Source organism: Rhinatrema bivittatum, chromosome 3 (assembly GCF_901001135.1).
Source record: "Rhinatrema bivittatum chromosome 3, aRhiBiv1.1, whole genome shotgun sequence".
NCBI lineage: Eukaryota > Metazoa > Chordata > Amphibia > Gymnophiona > Rhinatrematidae > Rhinatrema > Rhinatrema bivittatum.
Genome location: NC_042617.1, coordinates 365,259,590 through 365,282,698, shown reverse-complemented (window position 1 = coordinate 365,282,698; position 23,109 = coordinate 365,259,590). Strand labels below are relative to the sequence as shown.

Genomic DNA, 23,109 nt, shown 5'->3' with positions numbered 1-23,109 from the left:
CGATAAGACACGCACTGGTCGACCCATCAACCGCTGTCGAAACGAAAGCAATGCCAAACTAACTGGCCTCGTTTCTAATCAATTGATAGACCAAGACACTTCTTCAGCCAACCATCAGCCCTGAGTTGCCTGCCCCTGGCAAACTGCTCCCCAATCCTCCAGGCCATCATCGGTAGTCACAACCACCAATTTTGGAATCTCTAACTCCACTCTTTGTTACCAACTGGAAAAAGAAAGCCACAATGAAAGACTGGCTTTGGACTTCCCCTCGAGAGGGAACAAAGTGAAACTCCTCCGACAAAGGATTCCAGTGGGAGAGGAGCACCTGCTGAAGAGGCCTCATATGTGCAAACGCCCAGAGAACTAGACCCAGCGCATACGACATCGACCCCAGGACCTGCAAATAATCCCAAAGTCTGGGTATCAAGAGACAAAATAAATGGTTAACTTGGGTTTGCAGCTTCTCTATCCTGTTCGCTGACAAACACCTTGCCCACCTTGGTGTCGAATCATGACTCCAAATACTCCAAAGATTGTGAGGGCACTAGGTTGCTCTTTGCCAGGTTCACTACCCAACTCAGCGAACGAAACATGCTGAGAACCCTCTGTATCGCCTGCTGACATAAGACTTCCAACTTTGCTCAAATAAGCCAGTCATCCAGGTATAGGTGCACCAGAATATCTTCCATCGGAAGAGCTGCCACAGCCACCACCACCATTACCTTGATGAACGTACACAGTGCTGTGGCGAGCCCAAATGGAAGGGCCTGAAACTGAAAATGCTCTCCTAGAACCATAAACCTTAGAAATTTTGGTGCTCAGGCCGAAGGAGTATGTGTAGATACACTTCTGTGAGATCCAAGACTTTGGGAATTCTCCTTTTCATACCGCCACCATGACTGAATGAAGAGTTTCCATCTGAAACAGAGGCACTCAGAGGCTGCATAGACTTTCTGCAAATCCAAAATTGGTCAGAAGGACCCTTCCTTTTTTTTTGCTACCACGAAGTAAATGAAATATCTTCCTCTTTTCCGTTCTTCCCAGAGGACCGGTACTATGGCCTCCAAGTGCCACAAACGATCCATAGCTACCCGTTTGGCCAGGGACGTACAAAGGAGAAGGAACATAAACCTCCTGGAGCAACCGAGAAAATCTAATGCGTAACCATGTCTTATCACTTCCAGAACTCACTGGTCCACTGTGATTTTGATCCAGACACCCTCCGACCTTTGGAGAAGAGTGAACCGGCCTCATCTCAATGTAAGGGCTTAGTTCCCCCGGTTCCCTGGCTAGGGCTGTCCCTAACGGGCTTGCATCTGCCCTGAAAGGACTGTGTCTTGACCAAGTTTGACCTCTGTGCACCTGACGGTCCTCTGTTCTGGTGATACCTTCTAGTATCCCGAAAGCGGGGATGGGTAGAAAAAGTCCTCTTACCACCCTTTGGCTTATCTTCAGTTATCTAGAGCCCCTCAGACTCTCCCAAGTGCTTTACCAATTGCTCCAAGTTCTTTCTGAACAATAGCTTGCCCTTAAAAGGAAGAGCACCTAGCTGAGACTTCAACCAGCCATCTGCCAGCCAATTCCTCAGCCACAGAAGTTACCTGGCTGAAACCATGGACATAATTCTGGAAGACAGCATGCACCACATAAGCCACAGCCACCTCAAGGCATTTCACCTGCTTATTTGCAGCTGAGCTATTTGCACTGTGCTCCTGAAGTCGTTGCATCCAACACAAACACACCTTCTGCATACAACTTCTGCACACTACAGCATGAATATTAGATGTCAAAAAATCAAAAATTCTTTTAAGGTGAATTTCCAATTTTGGTCCTGTGCCCCTCAGCGTCATGGACCCCGCTACCAGGATGGTGGTTTTCTAGATAACCGCTGAGACTGATATGTCCACCTCTGGAAGCATTAACACCTCAAGCGCATCCTCTGGAAAGGGATACAACTTTGCCATCGCTCAGCCCACTTTCAGACCAGTCCCGGAGTATCCCACTCATGGACCGCCAGCTTTTTCACAGACTTTCATGAGTAGGCCTCTCAACCGATCCAGCACAGAATCTGCACCTTCCCAATCCAACTGCTCCTACGCCATCTTAATGCCTACACATGTGGAATCAGGCACAACTTCTCTCTTCTAAACAGGCAGACAACCCTGGGATCAATTCCTCTCCATCACCATCACCTCGCCTAGATCAGAAAAATCTTGTGCCAAGTCTTTATCCAGCGCTGCATTTGGATCCGCATCAGCTGGATCACTCCCTGCATCGGAGTCTTCAGAGTCCTCTCTGGAACTGGCCTGCCGCCCTGAACATAACATAAGAAATTGCCATTCTGGGTCAGACCAAGGGTCCATCAAGCCCAGCATCCTGTTTCCAACAGTGGCCAATCTAGGGTACTAGTACCTGGCAAGCACCAAAAAACTAAGTATATCCCATGCTACTAGTAATAGCAGTGGCTATTTTCCAAGTCAACTTGATTAATAGCAGGTAATTGACTTCTCCACCAAGAACTTATCCAAACTTTTTTAAACTCGGCTACGCTAACTGCACTAACCACATCCCCTGACAACAAATTCCAGAGTTTAATTGTGCGTTGAGTGAAAAAGAATTTTCTCTGATTAGTTTTGAATTTGCTACATGCTAACTTCATAGCATGCCCCCCAGTCCTTCTATTATCCGAAAGAGTAAATAACCGATTCACATTTACCTGATCTAGACCTCTTATGATTTTAAAGACCTCTATCATATCCCCGCCCCCCATTCGTCTTCTCCAAGCTGAAAGCCCTAACCTCTTTAGTCTTTCCTCATAGGGGTGCTGTTCCATCCCCCTTTATCATTTTGGTCACCCTTCTCTGTACCTTCTCCATCGTACATACATCTTTTTTGAGATGCAGCGACCAGAATTGTACACAGTATTCAAGGTGCAGTCTCACCATGGTGCAATACAGAGGCATTTTGACATTTTCCATTTTATTCATTATTCCCTTCCTAATAATTCCTATCACCGTCTGCTTTTTTGACTGCCGCACAAACTGAGCTGACGATGTCAATGTATTATCCACTATGACACCTACATCTCTTTCCTGGGTGGTAGCTCCTAATATGGAACCTAACATTATGTAACTACAGAATGGGTTATTTTTCCCTATATGCATCAACTTGCATTTATCCACATTAAATTTCATCTGCCATTTGGATGCCCAATTTTCTAGTCTCACAAGGTCCTCCTGCAATTTATCACAATCCGCTTGTGATTTAACTACTCTGAATAATTTTGTATCATCTGCAAATTTGATCACTTTGTCGTATTCCTTTCCAGATCATTTATAAATATATTGAAAAGCATGGGCCCTAGTACAGATCCTTGAGGCACTCCACTGTTTACCCTTTTCCACTGAGAAAATTGACCATTTAATCCTACTCTGTTTCCTGTCTTTTAACCAGTTTGTAATCCACGAAGGGACATCGCCTCCTATCCCATGACTTTTTAGTTTTCTTAGAAGCCTCTCATGAGGGACTTTGTCAAATGCCTTCTGAAAATCCAAATACACTACATCTACCGGTTCACTTTTATTTACATGTTTATTAATCCCTACAAAAAATTGAATCAGATTTGAGAGACAAGACTAGTCTTGGGTAAAGCCATGCTGACAATTTGTTCCTTTAAACCATGTCTTTCTATATGTTCTGTGATTTTGATATTTAGAACACTTTCCACTATTTTTCCTGGCACTGAAGTCAGGCTAACTGGTCTGTAGTTTTCTGGATCACCCCAGGAGCCCTTTTTAAATATTGGGGTTACATTAGCCACCCTCCAGTTTCAGTTACAATGGATGATTTTAATGATAGGTTACAAATTTTAACTAATAGATCTGAAATTTCATTTTTGAGTTCCTTCAGAACCCTGGGATTTATATTATCCGGTCCAGGTGATTTACTATTCTTCAGTTTGTCAATCAGGTCTACCACATCCTTCTAGGTTCACTGTGATTTGGTTCAGTTCATCTGAATTATTACCCATGAAAACCTTCTCCAGAACGGGTATCTCCCCAACATCCTCTTCAGTAAACACCGAAGCAAAAAAATAATTTAATCTTTCCACGATGGCCTTATCTTCTCTAAGTGCCCCTTTAACCCCTCGATCATCTAATGGTCCAACCGACTCCCTTGCAGGCTTTCTGCTTCGGATATATTTAAAAAAAGATTTTACTGTGAGTTTGTGTCTCTATAGCCAATTTCTTTTCAAATTCTCGCTTAGCCTGTCTTATCAATGTCTTACATTTAACTTGCCAATGCTTAAGCTTTATCCTGTTTTCTTCTGTTGGATCCTTCTTCCAATTTTTGAATGAAGATCTTTTGGCTAACACAGCCTCTTTCACCTCACCTTATACCCATGCCGGTAATCGTTTTGCCTTCCCTTCCACCTTTCTTAATGTGTGGAATACATCTGGACAGTGCTTCTAGGATAGTATTTTTTTTTTTTTTAAACAATGTCCACACCTTTTGTACACTTTTTTTCTAACTATTTTTCTCATTTTCTCAAAGTTTCCCTTTTGAAAGTTTAGCACTAGAGCCGTGGATTTACTTACTGTCCCCTTCCAGTCATTAATTCAAATTTGATCATATAATGGTCACTATTGCCAAACGGCCCCACCACCGTTACCTCTCTCACCTGCTAGGCCTAGGACCCGGCAGACTCTCGTGGACCCTTGTGTAGAGTCTACTCTTTGTCTTTTAGACAAATTAGTGCCGGGATGCAACCCCGATCACCTCCCCCTGGAAGCCTTTCTGGCAAGAACGGTTTTATGCAGGAGCAACATAAAATCTGTCGAAAAATCCTGCAAGTCAATTGACTCCCTGTACTGCAGGTCCTCCATATCTGCATCCGCATCTTCAGAGTCCTCCTGAACAGCCGATAACAATGGTGGAGAATCCCCTGCCCGGGCCGAGGCTTCCCCTGCCCCAGCAAATGATTTCAAAATGGCTGCCGTTCCCGCGCTAACCCATGTGGTCAACTGCCCTGCTCCTGCCAGCTGTGCTGAACAACTCACCGCCGAAACTGCATTACTCTCCCTTGAGGCACCTTCACCTTAGAGACAAATCTTCTGCACAGCCCCGCAGCGGAAAGGTTCACATGCGTTTCCTCACATGAACGGGAGCTCTTGCTAGTCCTCTTAGCCTGAGTCATTAAGACTGCTGCATGTGCTACCTGCCTGCTTGCTGCATGGCTTCCCCGTCAGTAAGAGCACTGACTCACTGGCTCAGTGGAGATCGTCAACCCCCTTCCGAAAGCAGCCGCTCTGACCCCTCATTTCTGCACTCTGAAGCACCGCTCCCTTGCGACCGGATTTTTTGTTTCTATAACTTTAACAAAACAAGCAAAGGGGCAGTATACTTTCCTGACAGGAGTGCTGCAGAGATCAGTACTGCATCAGAAAGCCAGCCGGGACAACAAGGCAACTGGACTTCCAGTTTTCAGTCCTACACTCCAAACCTGCATAAAGGGTCACCAACCTGCTGCTCAGCTGCCTCAACTAGGGGGGGGTGGTCCCACCAGAAACCTCACAAACCCCTGGGAGAATGACTGGAATCTCTTGCCCTCTTCTTTTTATCCCAACCGCTTTTTTTTTTTCCTAACAACCAGTGGCGTAGCCAGAAATGAATTTTTGGCTGGGCCCAAGGTTAACATGGGTGGGCACTAAAAGTCTGAGCCATGGAATTCATATTCTTATTGATAAATACTTTCACACGCACACACACCTGACAATAGATTTCTAAATAATCTGCTACAGCTGTTATACTTTTAATATTTTAAACTCAATTACTTCAAGCAGCTACCAATGCTAAACCTAATATATAGTTATGGAAGCATTTCAATTATACTTAAAGAGATCTCAAGTGGCAGTATCTCATAACTTACAAAGAACCATATACTAGTCTACTATAAAGACAGATATCTCATCATACATCACAGTATTCTGTGAGATGTTTTAAAACCCTCTGGAATGTTGTACCAAAATATTTCTACTTGAAAAAAGCTCAGAAAGGCAATGTACTTTTAAGATGGAACTAGGTTCAAACTAATTACAAATTCAATGATGAAGGAACCCTCTTTCCTATTTTCTTAAACTTATCAAACGCAGTAATTCATGACCATCATAATAGGCATCATTGTGTGGTAAAGTATACCTTTGTCACTCTGCCTTATGCTTAATCATAGGTCAGTCCATATTTTTAAGTGTTTTTGTTGCTTAATTCACCCCAGTGATATACTCCAAATTTCTAGCAATAATCTTGTTACATCAATTCAAGGTTACTTATGTTGAAAATTATGAACCAAACTTATCTGGATAATACGATGTTATTACTTCTTCTTAACCACCATCGACTTTGAGCTTGATGCCACGCCAAGATACGCCATGCTGTGGAATATATTACGCCCTTGAAGAAGGACTCGATGCTAGTCCGAAACATTGTGCAATGTCGGGCATAGAACAGCAATATAGTGAATTCTCATATTGCTGACAGTTTGAGGGCATCAAGCTCAAAGTCGATGGTGGTTAAGAAGAATTGATGTAACACAAGATTATTGCTAGTATATCACTGGGGTGAATTAAGATATTGGAGTATATCACTGGGGTGAATTAAGCAACAAAAACACTTAAAAATATGGACTGACCTATGATTAAGCATAAGGCAGAGTGACAAAGGTATACTTTACCACACAATGATGCCTATTATGATGGTCATGAATTACTGCGTTTGATAAGTTTAAGAAAATAGGAAAGAGGGTTCCTTCAACATTGAATCTGTACCAAAATATTTACCATAATTGAGCAAATGCCTTATTAATCTGTATCAATAAAACAGATAAATATCTTTGAAGATTTATTTTCCTTTCCTATGACTCAACTATTTAGTTTTAGTCTTCCTCTGATGCTGACATTTGCTGATTCGAGTCCAGGGGCTCCTGACATTCATCCCCATTTCTTTACAAAGGAAGAACAGAAAAAAAGACTGTTCTGGATAAAGAGATGTCTTGAAGGTGGTCACATCCTTTGGCTGACAGCTGGGATGTATCCTTAGCAGTGTGGAGAGGATAACTGGGTAGACAGGAGAAAAAGGCTATCCAGCCCTGTCATTTACTAAGCTATCATCATGTAAACATACACTCTGCATCCACAAATAAGATTGATACAATTGCCTACATGCTAGTAAAATACCTCACCTCAGGCACACACACAGAACCGACCTTCACCAAAGTACAGAAAGGACCACACATTATAAATATGGAGATAGAAACTGGAATGGAAAACCAAAAAAAGTCACTCTGCATGCAGTGCAAACCTGGAGAAATGGAAAGAGAAATATAGCACCTAACAGTCCCAGGATCTGCAATAATGCACACAAACTAAGCCGCACAAAGTTACACCTGCATTATGGAACATATAACAACCCTATCTATGAAAAGGCAACACTACAAATATTAAATCAGGTCCTAAACACTAATACACCTCCTATTAGGAAAACAGAACAAGCCAAGCTGCTATAGAGCCCCACACAGAAATAACTGTAAAACTATATTAATAAATGTTTCAAAACAGCTGATGAACAGAATAACATCCAACAAAACTCATAAAAATTATTAAACATTGTCCAAATATCAATAAAATATTTCAAAACAGCAGACACATCACATAATACTCAATAATTAAAATGGCAGTCAATCAAGAAAAATAAACTTAAAATGCCACTTTTACTTACCATCTCCAGCAACTCTCCTACTCCTTTCCCTTGAAAGCACATACCAGGAGCAGCAGCTCTGTCTCTCACACACACACCCCAGTCACCTCCCTGCCCAGTCTCTGTCTCACACACACCCCCAGTCACCTCCCTGCCCAGTCTTTGTCTCACACACACCCCAGTCACCTCCCTGCCCAGTCTCTGTCTCACACACACCCCATTCACACCCCACACACACCCCAGTCACCCTCCCTACCCAGTCTCTGTCTCACACACACCCCAGTCACCCTCCCTGCCCAGTCTCTGTCTCACACACACCCCAGTCACCCTCCCTGCCCAGTCTCTGTCTCACACACACACCCCAGTCACCCTCCCTGCCCAGTCTCTGTCTCTCACACACACCCCAGTCACCCTCCCTGCCCAGTCTCTGTCTCTCACACACACCCCAGTCACCCTCCCTGCCCAGTCTCTGTCTCACACACACCCCAGTCACCTCCCTGCTCAGTCTCTGTCTCACACACACCCCAGTCACCCTCCCTACCCTGCATTTCCAGCCCGTGGCTTGAACACTGCCACTCCTCCCACCCTGATGACCCCCTTCTTCCTGCCCCACCAGCCAATCAGAGGCTTCCTCCTTCCACTGGCAGGAAGAAGGCTTCCGATTGGCCCGCAGGGGCAGGTCGAAGGGAGGAGGTTTCCCATTGGCCCACGGGGGCAGGAGGAAGGGAGGAGGTTTCCCATTGGCCCACGGGGTCAGGAAGAAGATAGGAGGTTTCCCATTGGCCCACGGGGGCAGGAAGAAGATAGGTTTCCCATTGGCCCGCGGGGGCAGGAAAAAGGTAAAGGGAAGTATTACTGGGGCTGTGGGACACCAGGAGCCGCAACACACCAGCTGATTTTATTTTTTTTTCTCCCTTGGGTGCCTGCTGATGCTGCCTGCTTTTATTGGCTGCAGTGTCTTGCAAAGAAATTTGGGTGGGCCTGAATGGAAAGTGGGTGGGCCACTGCCCACCCAGGCCCACCCGTAGCTACGCCACTGCTAACAACCTAGACTGCAGATTTTGCCATCTACCATCTGCTGGAGACAGAGAAATACTGAGAGACTACACTTGGCACACTAGATTAAATAGCAGTGTCAGCAAAGTTTTTCTTGTCTCCATCTGCTGGTAGGGAGGGAAAAACCCAGGAGTCTGGACTGATCTGGGATAAGAACAGGAATATTGTTTTAACATGCATACTTCTACCCACATATTACTGGGGGCAATCTATGGGTAGGGTTAGGTTGAGGGGTGGAGGAGGAGGCAGCAAAACACAGTTTTGCATTTTCAAAAATAAATGATGTTTGGACTGGAAAAATATCTAAAAAAGGAGGTGAAAATTTCTGCAGGTATTTTTCCTTTGACATGCACATACTTTTTATCTGAAAATTGGTACAAAGTCCAAGGGTAAAAATACCCAGACTTTGCATCAACATTCAGTTTTAAAAACTGCCCCAAAAATGATCTATTTTTTCCCATACATTTAAGACTTCAGAGGATTCTGAACTGTGTTAAGATGATCTGCCTACTCAAGGTATAGGTATCAAAGCTAAATTTTCCAGGGACTATCTAGGTAAGCTGAGTTTGTTTCTGCAGAACCTATTGTGCAGTCATTTTAAATTAATAAAAAGTAATCTTCAGAATAAATGTACCGGTAGTTTGCAGTCACAACTGTAGGTCTTTGAATCTATTACACTTGTTATCCTGTTCCTTACCTCTGTTCCAACTGAAGGCTGATGTCCTGAATGTACAGCATCTGGAGGAGGTCCACCATATTTTCTTTGGCCAGTGGTCACATCAAGTGTGTACCCTGTCCTTTCCAAAAGAGCCTAGAGAAAGGCACGGAAAAGAAGAAAGACAATACTATAACAAAAGCAGACTAACCTAAGCAAATAAATGAACTTTATGCCAAATGCTGTGCTATCATAGCTTTAACTCTTTACAATAACAGTATATCAAAATTCTCACACAGATTTTTAACATACCTTCCATTTGAAAACACTTTCTATAAACAATATAACTGTAAAGGTACTCAACAACTTGGTGTGGGCTATGTGAATGCCCATTCTATTCACCATAAGCAGGATTATCTTTTAAATGTAGTAGAGCTGTATCAGTTGGATATATTTCGTATTGCTGAAACCTGGCATTATAGGTATGATTTATTATTGAGTTCTGCATGACAAGATAATTATTTTTAATTTCAATGTGCATGAGAATATAAGTTGGGGGGGAAGGGTTTTAATGATCATAAAGCAAAATCTGCATCCAAAATTGATAGACATATCTCCAGTAAAGCAGAGTTGCTTACCTGTAACAGGTGTTCTCCCAGGACAGCAGGATGTAGTCCTCACATGTGGGTGACATCACTGGATGGAGCCCTATCACAGAAAACTTTTCTGTCAAAGTTTCTAGAACTTTTCACTGGCACACTGAGCATGCCATGACCCCTGCAGCCACAGGGGTCTCCCTTCAGTCTTGTTTGTAGCAAAAGGTGCGAGCGAAAAAATAAAATAATAAAACGTTTAGGACCCAACTCCGCGGGGTGGCAGGTGGGTTTCGTGAGGTCTACATCCTGCTGTCCTGGGAGAACACCTGTTACAGGTAAGCAACTCTGCTTTCTCCCAGGACAAGCAGGATGCTAGTCCTCACATGTGGGTGATTAGCAAGCTACAGGCTGACTCATATTTGTTTGGACCAACAGCGTACAACTTGTGCAACAGGCACAACAACTGGCGTACTGTTGGAAAAAATGAGGCAGCCTGAAAATCACAACAGATTGGATGTGGAAGGAGTTGGATTATTCTGGAAATAAGTTCTTCAAGATGGATTGACCAAATGCAGAGTCTAGAGGTCAATCCTTGTCTAGGCAGTAATGTGCTGCAAATGTGTGAAGAGAGCTCCATGTTGCAGCTTTGCAGATGTCAGCAATCGGTACTGAACGATAAGTGTGCTACTGAGGTTGCCATGGCTCTTACTGAGTGCGCCTTCACTCGTCCCTGGAGAGGAAGGCCTGCTTTTTCGGAGCAGAATTCGATACAGTCTGCTAGCCAGTTGGAGAGAGTTTGTTTGCCCACTGCAACTCCTAGTCTGTTTTTGTCAAAAGAAAAACAAAGAGTTGGGTGGATTTCCTGTGGACTGCAGTGCGGACTAGGGAAAATGCAAGTGCACGTTTACAGTCCAAGTTGTGTAAAACTCTCTCGCCCTGGTGAGAGTGAGGCCGTGAGAAAAAGGTGGGCAAAACTATGGACTGATTCAAGTGGAAGTCAGTAACCACCTTGGGAAGGAATTTAGGGTGAGTACATAGGACCAATCAGTCACGTAGGAACCTTGTATAGGGTGAGTATGTGGCAAGTGCTTGTAACTCACTAACCCTTCGAGCAGATGTAATGGCTACTAGGAAGAGAACTTTCCATGTAAGAAATTTAACATCGTAGGAGTGCAAAGGCTAAAACAGGGAGCGCATGAACCTTGTAAGTACTACATTTAGGTCCCATTCAGTGACTGCTGACCATAGAGGGGGCTTGAGTTGTAGCAGGCCCATCATAAATCTACTAACAAGGGGTTGTGCTGTTACTGGGGCATCCCCCAACTCCTTTGTGGTATGCTGAGATAGCACTCAGATGTACCCTCACCGAAGAAGTCTGGAGACCAGAGTCTGAAAGGTGCCAGAGATAGTCTAATAGAGATGGCGTGGTGAATCTTTTCCACTTAGAATGATAGGATTTTCATGTGGAAGGCTTTCGTGAGGCTACAAGCACTTGAGAGACATCAGTTGAAAAGTTGAGAGGTTGGAGGATCAAGCTTTCAACATCCAGGCTGTGAGGGATAGGGTCTGAAGGTTCTGATGGCGAAACCTGCCTTGGTTTTGAGTTATGAGAGTGGGTGCTGTGCTCAAGCGAATGGGTTCTCTGATCGAGAGGTTGAGAAGCATGGGAAACCATACTTGTCAAGGCCAATACGGGACTATGAATATCATTGACCCTTTGTCCTGTTGTAGCTTCACAAGGGTTTTGGCTATCAGTGGTATCGGGGTTACGCGTATAGGAGGCCTGTGTTCCAGGGGCGAGCGAAGGCATTCATGGCTAACTTGTTTTGTTGCCTGTGCAGGGAGCAGAACTTGCCCACTTTGTGATTCAGTTTGGATGCAAAGGGGTCTATTGTTGGTTGACCCCAGCATTGGAAGATTCTGGTCATTAACACAGGGTCGTGGGGATGGAACTGTTGGCTGAGGCAATCTGCTACCACGTTCTGCATGCCTGCCAGATAAGTGGCCCGAAGATACATGGAGTGTGCAAGGGCCCAGGCCCAGATCTGCACGGCTTCTTGGCAGAGGAGATAAGAGCCTGTGCCTCCCTGCTTGTTCAAGTACCACATTGCAACTGTGTTGTCTGTTTGCATGAGAACAGTCTTGTATGAAAGGCAGTCCTTGAACGCATAGAGAGCATAACATATAGTAAATATAGTACGAAGCTCTAGGAAGTTGATCTGAAACATTGCTTCGAGCTGTGTCCAAGTACCTTGAGTTTGAAGATTGTTCACATGAGCTCCCCAATCCAAGGTGGATGCATCTGTGGTCAAAGTTATTTGTGGAACTGGTTACTGAAAAGGTAGACCTGTTAGCAAGTTGAATTTGTTCGTCCACCAGAGAAGCGAGAGACGTAACTGGTGGGTTACTTGAATCCGGGATGAAAGTGGTTGAATGGCTTGGAGCTATTGAGATTTCAAAGGCCATTGCCATTCTCATGGCCAGTCTGGTCATAGGTGTGACGTGGACTGTGGAAGCCATGTGTCCCAGCAACTTTAAGAATTGATGGGCTGAGGCTATTTTCTTTGTGCGCAGAGATAGAGCTAGTCTGGAGAGGGTGTCTGCGCGGTCGTTGGGCAGGAAAGCCTTTGCCACTGTGGTGTCCAAATCTGCTCCAATGAAAGTCAGGAGGTGAGATGGAGTCAGTTGGGATTTTTGGTAGTTGATAAGAAATCCTAGAGAGAGTGTAGCAGATTGATAGTGAGCTTGAGAGCGTCGAGGGCTCCTTGCTTGGATTGGCTCTTGATGAGACAGTCGTCCAGGTAAGGAAAGACGTGTATGCTTTTCTTGCGTAGGTGGGCCGCAGCCACTGCTAGGCACTTTGTAAATACCCGGGGTGCCGAGGCAAGTCCAAAAGGCAGGACCCAGTACTGAAAATGTTGAAGTTCCATGAGGAAACACAGATACTTGCAGTGAGGTGGGAATATTGGAATGTGAGCGCAAGCATCTTGAAGATCCAGAGAACAGAGCCAATCTCCTTTTTGCAGAAGGGGAAGCACGATGCCCAGGGACACCATTCTGAATTTTTCTTTTCATAGAAATTTGTTGAGATTGCGGAGGTCTAAGATGGATGCCGGATTTCTTTGGAATGAGGAAATAGCAGGAGTAGAACCCTCTGCCCTGCTGTGCTCGGGGAACAGGTTCCACAGCCCTGGTGCCCAGAAGGGTGGACAGTTCTGACTCTAGAAGACATTTGTGATCTTCTTGCATCCACAGAGGATTTGGTGGTAAGTCCAAGGGTACCATGAGGAAGTTTAGATGGTATCCCTGGGTTATGATGGATATAACCCATTGATCTGTGGTTATGTTGAGCCAGTTGGTCATGAAGTGGCAAATTCGACCTCCTACTGGCAAAATCTGGTTTTGGATTTATGGAGGGATTGCTGTTCTCTGGAAATGCCTCAAAATCCAGAGGCCTGGCCTGTTTGCAGTGGTAGCTGAGGCCTGGATGTCTTGGGCTGTCGAGGATGTGTTTTCTGAGACAGTCTAGTTGGATTCACGCGAGATGCAGGTGGGTAATATCTGCATGGGCGATAAAATTGTTTCCTAGGGTCCCTTCTAGTGGATCTTCGAGCAGAAGAAGGGGCCTCAGTAGTTACTGTGGATAATTGTTGCAGGGTCTCATTATGGTCTTTCAACTGAGCCACTGCATCTTGTTGCCGAATAGGTTTTCACTGGTACATGGCAAATTGGCAAGTTTGTCTTTGACTTCAGATCTCAAGTCAGAGGCTTTCAGCTAGGCCCACCTCCTGGCGCTGATTCCTGTTGCTGACATGCAAGAAGCTGTTTCAAGGGAGTCATACGCAGCATGAACCTCATGTTCGCCAGCCTCAAGGCCTTTATGTAGTATGGCGTTGAGACTATCTTGTTGCTGTTGGGGAAGAGAGTCAGCTATTCCCTGAACCTGCTTCCAGAGATTTCTTTGATATTGTGTTATGTAAAGTTGGTATGCAGCTATGCATGACACTAGCATAGAACCTTGAAATATCTTGCGACCTAAGATATCAAGGAATTTTTGGTCCTTGCCAGGAGGTGTTGAAGAATGTGGTTGCAGTCTTCTGGCTTTCTTTTGTGCAGGCTCAACTACCACCGACTGATGGGGCAATTCCGGCTTCCAAACGGGCCAGCTGCAATGCTCTACCGTCAGCGTCCGCCGCATTAGTACTCGCCTCTTGGAGCCAGCACAGGCATGCTCGTTGCATAAGACTAGCGCAGACTGTCGCTTGAAGGCTCAAAGCGGCCACTTCAAAAACCCGCTTCAACTGGATCTCCAGCTTTCGGTCCTGCATGTCCTTTAAGGCGGCAGATCCCGCCACGGGTATCATAGACATCTTTGTGACCGCCGAGACGGCTGTGTCCACTTTCGGAATCTTCAGCAGGTCCAGCACCTCTGAAGACAGCTGGTAGGGCTTTCCCATCGCCCTACCCACCCTTAAGCCTGCATCCGGAGTATCCCACTCGCAGGTCACCAGCTTTCGGACTTTCTTAGGCAGTGGGATAGCTGTTGATGGTCCCCGAATACCATCCAGAACCGGATTAATCCCTTCATTATCAGAATCCTCATGAGCAACCTTAAGACCGAGGACATCCAGTACCTGGGGAATAAGCGGACGAAGCTCATCTCGCTTAAACACGCAGACAACAGTAGGATCATCACCCTCCACCGAAGGGAGGTCATCCCCATCAGGATCATCCGTATCCATGTCCACCGGATCAGGATTCAGGTCCAGATCCACACCAGGTAGCTGCGCAGATCCGACCCCCACTCTCGTAACCGGTGCCGCCCCTGCCCCAAAACCTGGGTCATGGGGATCCCTGTGACCATCCTCCCCAGGACGAGAGCGGACCACCGTGCACTGCTGGGTGGCTGCAGGATGTCCCTGCTTTAGAGGGGGCTCAGCAGGATCCCCAGCGCACCTGGGTCTCTTTAAGGAAGTCTGCCTCCATGCCAAAAAGGCCCGATGCATCAACAAGATAAACTCTGGGGGAAAATCTCCCACCTCTACCTCCCCATCTGGGGGTCCTGCGGGGCCGATTCCCCAGTCCCCAACATCAGATCTACTGCCATGGGAACCAAAGCGGGAGGGGGGAATCCTCTTCTTCCTCAGAGTGTCGCAAGTCACCCCGCGGGGGGGAGGGGCTACCCCCGACGGGCCTTCCAAACCGGAGCAGTCTGGGCACAACGACACAGCGTTCAAATTCTGCCCGCACGCCCCACAGGAGCGGCAGACCGCCAATTTTCACGGCACCATGCCGGGCCGCGTAGCCACGCGGTCAGAGCAGCTGAAGAAAAAAAATAGGCCCGAGACCTGCAGCTGCGCGAGCGCCGCCGGCAGCGCGGGAAAAAAAACCAAAAAAAAAAACAAGGCCTCCGCGAGGAACTGCGCTGTTCAGCCACCCCGGTGCTGAAAACACAGCCTGGACCCGGTACACACACTGCCTACCTTCACTATCAATCCGGAGACCCGGGAGAGGAAGGAAACGAAACTGCGACGGCTCAAAGCTGTCCCCACAGCCTGCTGCACAGCAGGCTCCCCCCCCCCCAGTGCCGACTCCTTACCTCAGACTGAAGAGACTTTTTTTTTTTTTTTTTTAAACTAAACTACTGAAGCCTGCACTAACAGGGGTTGAGGGAGCAGCTTCAGGGGTAGGAAGACCAGGAGCCCCCAGCCTGTACACCCCGGGACGGAGCGGGCGGAACACAGTCAGGGGTGTCTAACCCCCCGGACACCCAGCTTCCACTGAGGGATGGCCCATGAAGGTGCCTAACACCTCAGGAAGCAAACGAGAAGGAAAAATAAAATAAATTTCCTAACTACCCTGAAAAAAACTAAGACTGCTGGAGTCAGAGAAATACTGAGGGACTGCAGGTGGCAGTCCCTCAGTAGGGATACACAACCCACTTTTCTGGACTGATCTGGGTATGTTCAGGAACTGTATTTTAAGTACAATATAGGCTTGTTTTTATTTATTTAAATTTAATATACTGCTTGTAGAGCAAGTTAACAAGGCTAGTGTACATAAGAACATAAGAAAATGCCATACTGGGTCAGACCAAGGGTCCATCAAGCCCAGCATCCTGTTTCCAACAGTGGCCAATCCAGGCCATAAGAACCTGGCAAGTACCCAAAAACTAAGTCTATTCCATGTAACCATTGCTAATGGCAGTGGCTATTCTCTAAGTGAACTTAATAGCAGGTAATGGACTTCTCCTCCAAGAACTTATCCAATCCTTTTTTAGACACAGCTATACTAACTGCACTAACCACATTCTCTGGCAACAAATTCCAGAGTTTAATTGTGCGTTGAGTAAAAAAGAACTCTCTCAGATTAGTTTTAAATGTAGCCCATGCTAACTTCATGGAATGCCCCCTAGTCTTTCTACTATCCGAAAGAGTAAATAACCGATTCACATCTACCCGTTCTAGACCTCTCATGATTTTAAACACCTCTATCATATCCCCCCTCAGTCGTCTCTTCTCCAAAGCAAAATATACATAAAAATTCAAAAAAACATAAAATATATATAAAACAAATTAACCAAACAGATGCAGCAATTACAACATACTTAAAAACAAACAATGATTTGGGATCTACATCCGTACTTTACCAGTGATTATGACAACTGATCCATGCTCATATCACTAGTCACCAAAATTCTGCAATTCGCAGTGTGAGGTTTATTTAAATCAATCTCAATTACAAAGACTTCATTTTATTCAAAATGTGGCACCTTGCATCCTTCAGGGCCTAAAAAGTCCATGATCATATTACACTGGCTCTGAAATTTCTGCATTGGTTTCTGTTGAGGAGTGGCCCTAAAACCCTTCCTTAACCTATGTGGGACCAGGCATCTAGCCTGGTCCATACTAAATTCCAGAGAAAGAGAGAGCTCTGTGAGGACTCTGCAAAGCAGGAGTAAGAATGTGGGCCTAGCTGGGAACAGACAGGCCCCGTGTCTCCAAAAGGCAGCTCCTGTTACATGCCTGTCCTAAGGTGGAGCTGTAAGTTATACTGCTGTAGGTAAACAGTTAACAGTGTAAAGCTGTTGCATTATAATAAAAGTGAAATCTTTAAGAAGGCTGTAGTCAGTGTGATACATGCCTCCAACCTAAGAAGTTACTCCGCTATCCCACAGCTTCCTCTTTCTTTCAGAATTCAGTTTAAGAATCTGCTTTTAATTTTTAAATCTTTGAAGAACTCTGGTACCCACGAGGTTATAGCAGAGAGGTTCACACAAGAGGCGGATAAGACTTGCGGAGACAAAGACAAAAAAAAAAGCCTTCTCTTGCTTGGGGCCTACTATATGGCACTCCCTTCCAAAAGAATTATGAGCAATGGTAAATTTGAGCTTTTTATTTTTTTTCTGCTTTTAACCAATTCTTTAATATAAATTGTTCTTGATGTTTATTTTGTTTATTTCTGTTTTTGGTACTCTGGTATCAGGCAATTTCAACCTTGTTTAGCCAGTTATACTTTACAAGTATTAGTTGTCTGTATCATGAAATATATTCAAACATTTTTAACATTTTTTTTTAATTGCATATAATATTTCTTAAAAACTTCTCTTATGCAGCTCTCCTGCCCCTTTCCAAGCACACTCTGGAAACCACTTTGCCTTGCCGCTTGAAAGATGACATTTTCAAGTAGCAAGGGAAAGTGGTTTCAAAAGTGCATTTGGAAGGGAAAGGAGAGCTGCATAAGAGAAGTTTTTAAGAAATATTATATGCAATTAAAAAAAAATGTTAAAAATGTTTGAATATATTTCATGATACCAACAACCAATAATCTTACATTGTCTTTTACTGCTATGTGTGATGCTGAGATCATCAGAAGATGCATTTCTGCCCATTCCATAAGCTGATCCATTTCCTGCTACACTTGCTGGCTCTTAGTTCCTCCCTGCTGATTGATGTAAGCCACAGTCCGACATTATCTGGACCGATCAACCCTGCAGCCTGTCGCGGAACTGCAAACATGTCAACCAGACCGCTCTGACTTCCAGTCTATTGATGTTCCAAGAGAGACTCTTCTGCATTCCAGCACCCTTGCGCCATCAGCTCCTGACAGTGAGCTCCCCAACCAAGGAGGCATGCATCTGTTGTCAGTACTAGCCAGTCCGGTGGAGTTAGGAAAACTCCCTTCCTTGCCACCACTGCAGTTGGAGCCAAATCGAATAGTCCATAGACTGTGCATTCCACCGAGACAGCAGGGAGCGCTGAAGAGGACACATATGTGCCCTCTCCCTCGGGACAACTTCTAAGGTTGCCGCCATTAAGCCAAGTACTTGCAGGTAGGACCATAGGATCGGGCACAGAATATTCAATAACAGACGGAGCTGTGTCATTAACTTCTGAATGCACAGTTCCAGCAGGAAAACCTTGCCCTGCTTCATGTCAAACCGAGCTCCAAGGTATTCCAACGACTGAGCAGCTGAAGACTGCTCTTGGCCAGGTTCACCACCCAACCGAGCTCCTGCAACAGGGAGATCACCTTGCGGGTCACTCTGCCACCCTTTTCCAGTGACTTGGATCGAATTAGCCAGTTGTCCAAATATGGGTGTTCGATGACCCCATCTTTTCTCAATTCTGCCGCCACTACCACCATTACCTTGGAAAAGGTCCTTGGGGTGGTGGCCAGACCAAAGGGCAGGGCCCAAAACTGATAATGGCATCCCAGAACTGTGAACCGCAAAAAACGTTGATGCTCTGCTCGGATGGGAATATGAAGGTACACCTCGGACAGATCAAGAGGTCAGAAATTCCCCCGACTGTACGGCCATTATTACCTAGCACAATATTTCTATGTGAAAATGCATCACCCTCAGATGACAGTTGACACCTTTGAGATCCAGGATAGGATGAAAGGAGCTCTCCTTCTTGGGCACAATTAAATATCGACCCATATTTTCTTGAAAGGTGGGCACTGGAACCACAGCCCTCAGACTGAGGAGCCTTGCCAATGTAGTTTCCACTGCCTGTTTCTTCTGTGGTGAGTGGCAGGGAGACACCATGAACATGTCCCAAGGAACACTGCGCAACTCCAGCACATATCCATATCAAAATGGGATTTTTTTTTTCAGCTCAGTCACACAGTTTGCCCCTGGAACTCAGAGCATTTTCAAGATCTGGGAAATGAGAGCTGGAAGTTCATCTTTATGAAAGAACCAGAGCATGGTTCTAAACGGTTCTAATCCTGGAGGAATTTCACCATCAACGGAGTCAGGATTGGCGTCATCATCTGTGCATCCAGAACTCCACTGAGAAGTCCCACTGTCGCTCTAGCAGTACTCCGGCGCTTAACGGTAGGTCCCGGCAAGGTTCCTACCTGCGACTCTACTCTGGGAGAATTAGAGAGGGCTGAAGATTGCGCCTGGAGAAAGGACTGCAATCCCTGGAAAATCTCTACCAACGAGAAGGTAGAAACATCCAATCCAAGAGGTACTTGAGGCGTACTCACTAAGTTACCATCCTCTGCCGAGGAACCAGTTAGGGGAGTTCCCAAAATCAGGCATCACACCTGAGATCTGCACCCAGGCCTACATCCGGCTGGGAAGAGCCAGACTTAGTGAAATCAGAGGAAGGCAATCCTCCATGAGCCTTCAAACAGCACTGACACAAGACAGCAGGCACTCCTGATGCCTGAATATGACAGGCAGTGCAAAGAGAACAATGCTTAGGTTTCTTAGGTATAGGTGCCATTATGGCAGGCAGTGCACTTGAGCAGCGGCCAGAGGTTTGCGACTAGATTTTTTTTGTACGTCCAAAAATACTAGATGTCCCAAAAATAAGCGCCGTAAAACAATTTAAGCGCACAATAAAACTTGTGCGCACAGGTAAGCATGCGGCCACTTAAGGTATCACTAAGACGCACATAATATAAGGCCCAACTAAACGTCCAAAAACTGGACGCACAAGCTGGATGCACAGCTGACGCACATGTCGAACCGACAATCCTGTAGAGGGCAGCCTTAGAAAGCACACTAAATGCCATTGCGACCTACCATGCAGCGCGCAGCGAAAAAGCCTCAGAGCGGGGCCTAGCCTATAGAGGCTGCTCATATCCCTCGACCTACCACATAGCGGGATGAATGTCAGAATGGCACATTGAGCATGAAGACTGGGAAAAAAGGAGTAATCCCTATGCTACAAAAGCCTCCTTTTATGTCTCTGTAAATATACACATATACAGACACACACATACATATATATATATTTTTTTTTTTTTAAACTTACCTGAGCTCATCCTTACCCAGCTGAGTACAGAGACTGCCTCTGGCTGGGGGGGGGGGGGGGGGGGGGGCGCAGCATATGCTGTCACCTCCGCATTCGGCTTCCTGCACCTGCTGCCTTTCAGCCACTTAAGCAGCTAAGTCAACAAGGGCTGAAAAACCAGCTACCAGACCAAGGAATTCATCTGAGGGACCACGGAACTCACCTCAGGAATTCTCAACTGTGGGAGGGACCTTTTGGTATCACCGCAGGAGAGCAGGGTGAATGAATTATCCTTAATTCCCCCTTTTCAAAATGAAGCAATCTCTAGTAGGGAGATTCACGTCCACCATCTGCTAGAGACAGAGAACATTAGCAGGCTGATGCCACTGCAGGGGTATATGTACTATGACATCAGTTTGCTCCATCTCAATCTGCTGGTAGAAGTGCATAACCCACTTAGACTGGATTCATCTGACTGGATGCTAAGAAAATACTGTTTTCAAGGTCAGTAACCTCAAGGAAAGGTTACACATCGATTAAAAAGCTGGGCCGGCTAAAAAATCCAAAACTAGATTAAGACTCCACAAGGGCACTGGTAACCGCAAGGGAGGACAAAGAAGCTTCACTCCTTTCAAGAAATGGGCCACATCTGGATGAGCCGACAAGGGTCCACCATTCACTTGTCCCCTGAAACAAGCAAGAGCCGCTATCTGTACCTTCAAGGAATTAAGATCCAACAGTTTATTCAATCCATCCTGCAAAAATTCCAAAATGAGCGGGACCTTAACCTAACAAGGAAGAATCCCCTGATCTTCACACCAAGCCTCAAACACTCGCCAAACCCGCACATAGGCTAAGGAAGTGTAGAACTTTCTTGCTTGCAGCAAGGTAGCAATCACAGTAGAATATCCACGCTTCAGCAAGCGAGCCCTCTCAAGGGCCATACTGTAAAAAAAAAAAATAATAAAATTTTGAGTGTGATCTTTGTGAAGAACGGGCCCCTGCTGCAGCAGATCACTGTGTGCCGGAAGCTGGAAAGGGGAGTTTACCAGGAGCCTTCACAGATCTGCCTACCATGGTCTCCTGGGCCAATCTGGTGCCACCAGAAGTACCATCCTCCTGTGACCCTTGATCTTCCAGACTACTCTGTCCAACATGAGCCACAGAGGGAAGGCATATAGCAGCTCGCAATTTGACTACTCCTGTACGAGGCATCGATTCCCAAGGACTTTGGATCTCTCCTGCGAATGAAGGAACAAAGTCGCTAGTAGGTCCAGAAACGGAAGGCCCCAGCACGTCGTTTAACAATTCCCATTCCCCTGGATCCAAACGCTGTCTGCTGAGAAAGTTCAATCTTACATTGTCTTTTCCTGCAACGTGTGAGGCTGAGATCTCCTGAAGATGCACTTCCACCCATTCCATTAGCTGGGCTATTTCCTGTGATACTTGCTGGCTCTCAGAAGATCCGCCTTTAACCACCACTGCAGGTAAGTGCAAATCTCCATTGGCAGGTGATGTCGAATCAAATAGTCCTGAGACTGTGGGCTCCGAGACAGCAGGGAGCACTGAAGTGAACGCATATGCGCCCTTGCTCACTGTACCACTTCCAAGGTCGCCGCCATCAATCCGAGCACCTATAGATAGGACCACATTGTCGAGCATATTGTGTTCATCAGCAGACTCACCTGCACCATCAACCTCTGAATACCACCCTCCGTCAGAAAAATCCTGCCCTGCTTCGTGTCAAACCAAACACCAAGAAACTGTAGCAACTGAGATAGCTGAAGACCTCTCTTGGCCAGGTTCACCACCCAACTGAGCTCCTGCAACAAGGAGATTACCTTGCAAAACACCAGGAGACTCTCTTCAAGAGTCTTGACCCGAATCAGCCAGTCACCCAAAGTACAGGTGTACCAGAATCCCATCCTTTCTCAACTCTGCCGCCGCTGCCACCACCACCATAACCTTGGAAAAGGTTCTGGGCACGGTGGCCAGACCAAAAGGCAGCACTTGAAACTGATGACTATGTTCCAAAACCAATAATCGCAGAAAACATTGGAGCTCTAGCCAGATGAGACTATGCAGGTATGCCTCGGACAGATTAAAGACCATCAAACACTCCCCTGACTGCACAGCCATTATCACGGAGTGCAAGGTTTCCATGCAAAAATGAGTCACTCGCAAATGAATGACAGTTGACCCTCTTTGAGATCCAGGATGTGACAAAAAGCGCCCTCCTTCTTGAGCACAACAAAATAAATGGAATTACCTGCCCAATTTTCTTGATATGTGGGCACTGGAACCACAGTGCTCAGACTGAGGAGCCTTGACAATGTACACTCCACTGTCTCTTCTGCGGCGAGTTGGAGGGAGACACCATGAACATATCCCGAGGAACACTGCAAAGCTCCAGTGCATATCCATTTCGTATCACCTCCAGGACCCACTGGTCTGACGTGATTTCAACCCACCTCTGATAAAAGAGTGGTGACCCCCTTTCTCCTGTTCCCGGGGGTGGGAGCGGTTTCCACTACCCGAACCTGCACCCCTGTCTGGGCTGTCTGGAACAATAAGACAGATCAACCGAAAGGTCGAGTCTTCTGAAAGGCTACTCTCTTCTGTAGGATCGAAAATACTTGGATCCTCTAGCACGACCTCTCATGCTAAAGAAGTGCGGCATCTGCTGCTTATCCTCCAGTAACCAAGAAACCAGGGATTCTCCCCTCTTATTGGCCATTTTCTCCAACTCGCTCCCAAACAAAAATGAGCCTTTAAAGGGCAACTTCGTAAGGTTAGA

General features: G+C 45.9%; 1 protein-coding gene across 11 annotated transcripts in view; it reads right to left on the bottom strand.

The window, feature by feature from the left end:
- The window catches only part of SYNCRIP (synaptotagmin binding cytoplasmic RNA interacting protein), a 192,312-nt gene that overhangs the window by 128,019 nt on the left and 41,184 nt on the right, over positions 1-23,109 (bottom strand). For all 11 annotated transcript variants that reach the window (XM_029595475.1, XM_029595474.1, XM_029595477.1 and 8 more), the window contains one exon: positions 9,506-9,619. In XM_029595475.1, the coding sequence (XP_029451335.1) occupies positions 9,506-9,619 (114 nt within the window). The remainder of the gene's footprint in view (positions 1-9,505; positions 9,620-23,109) is intronic.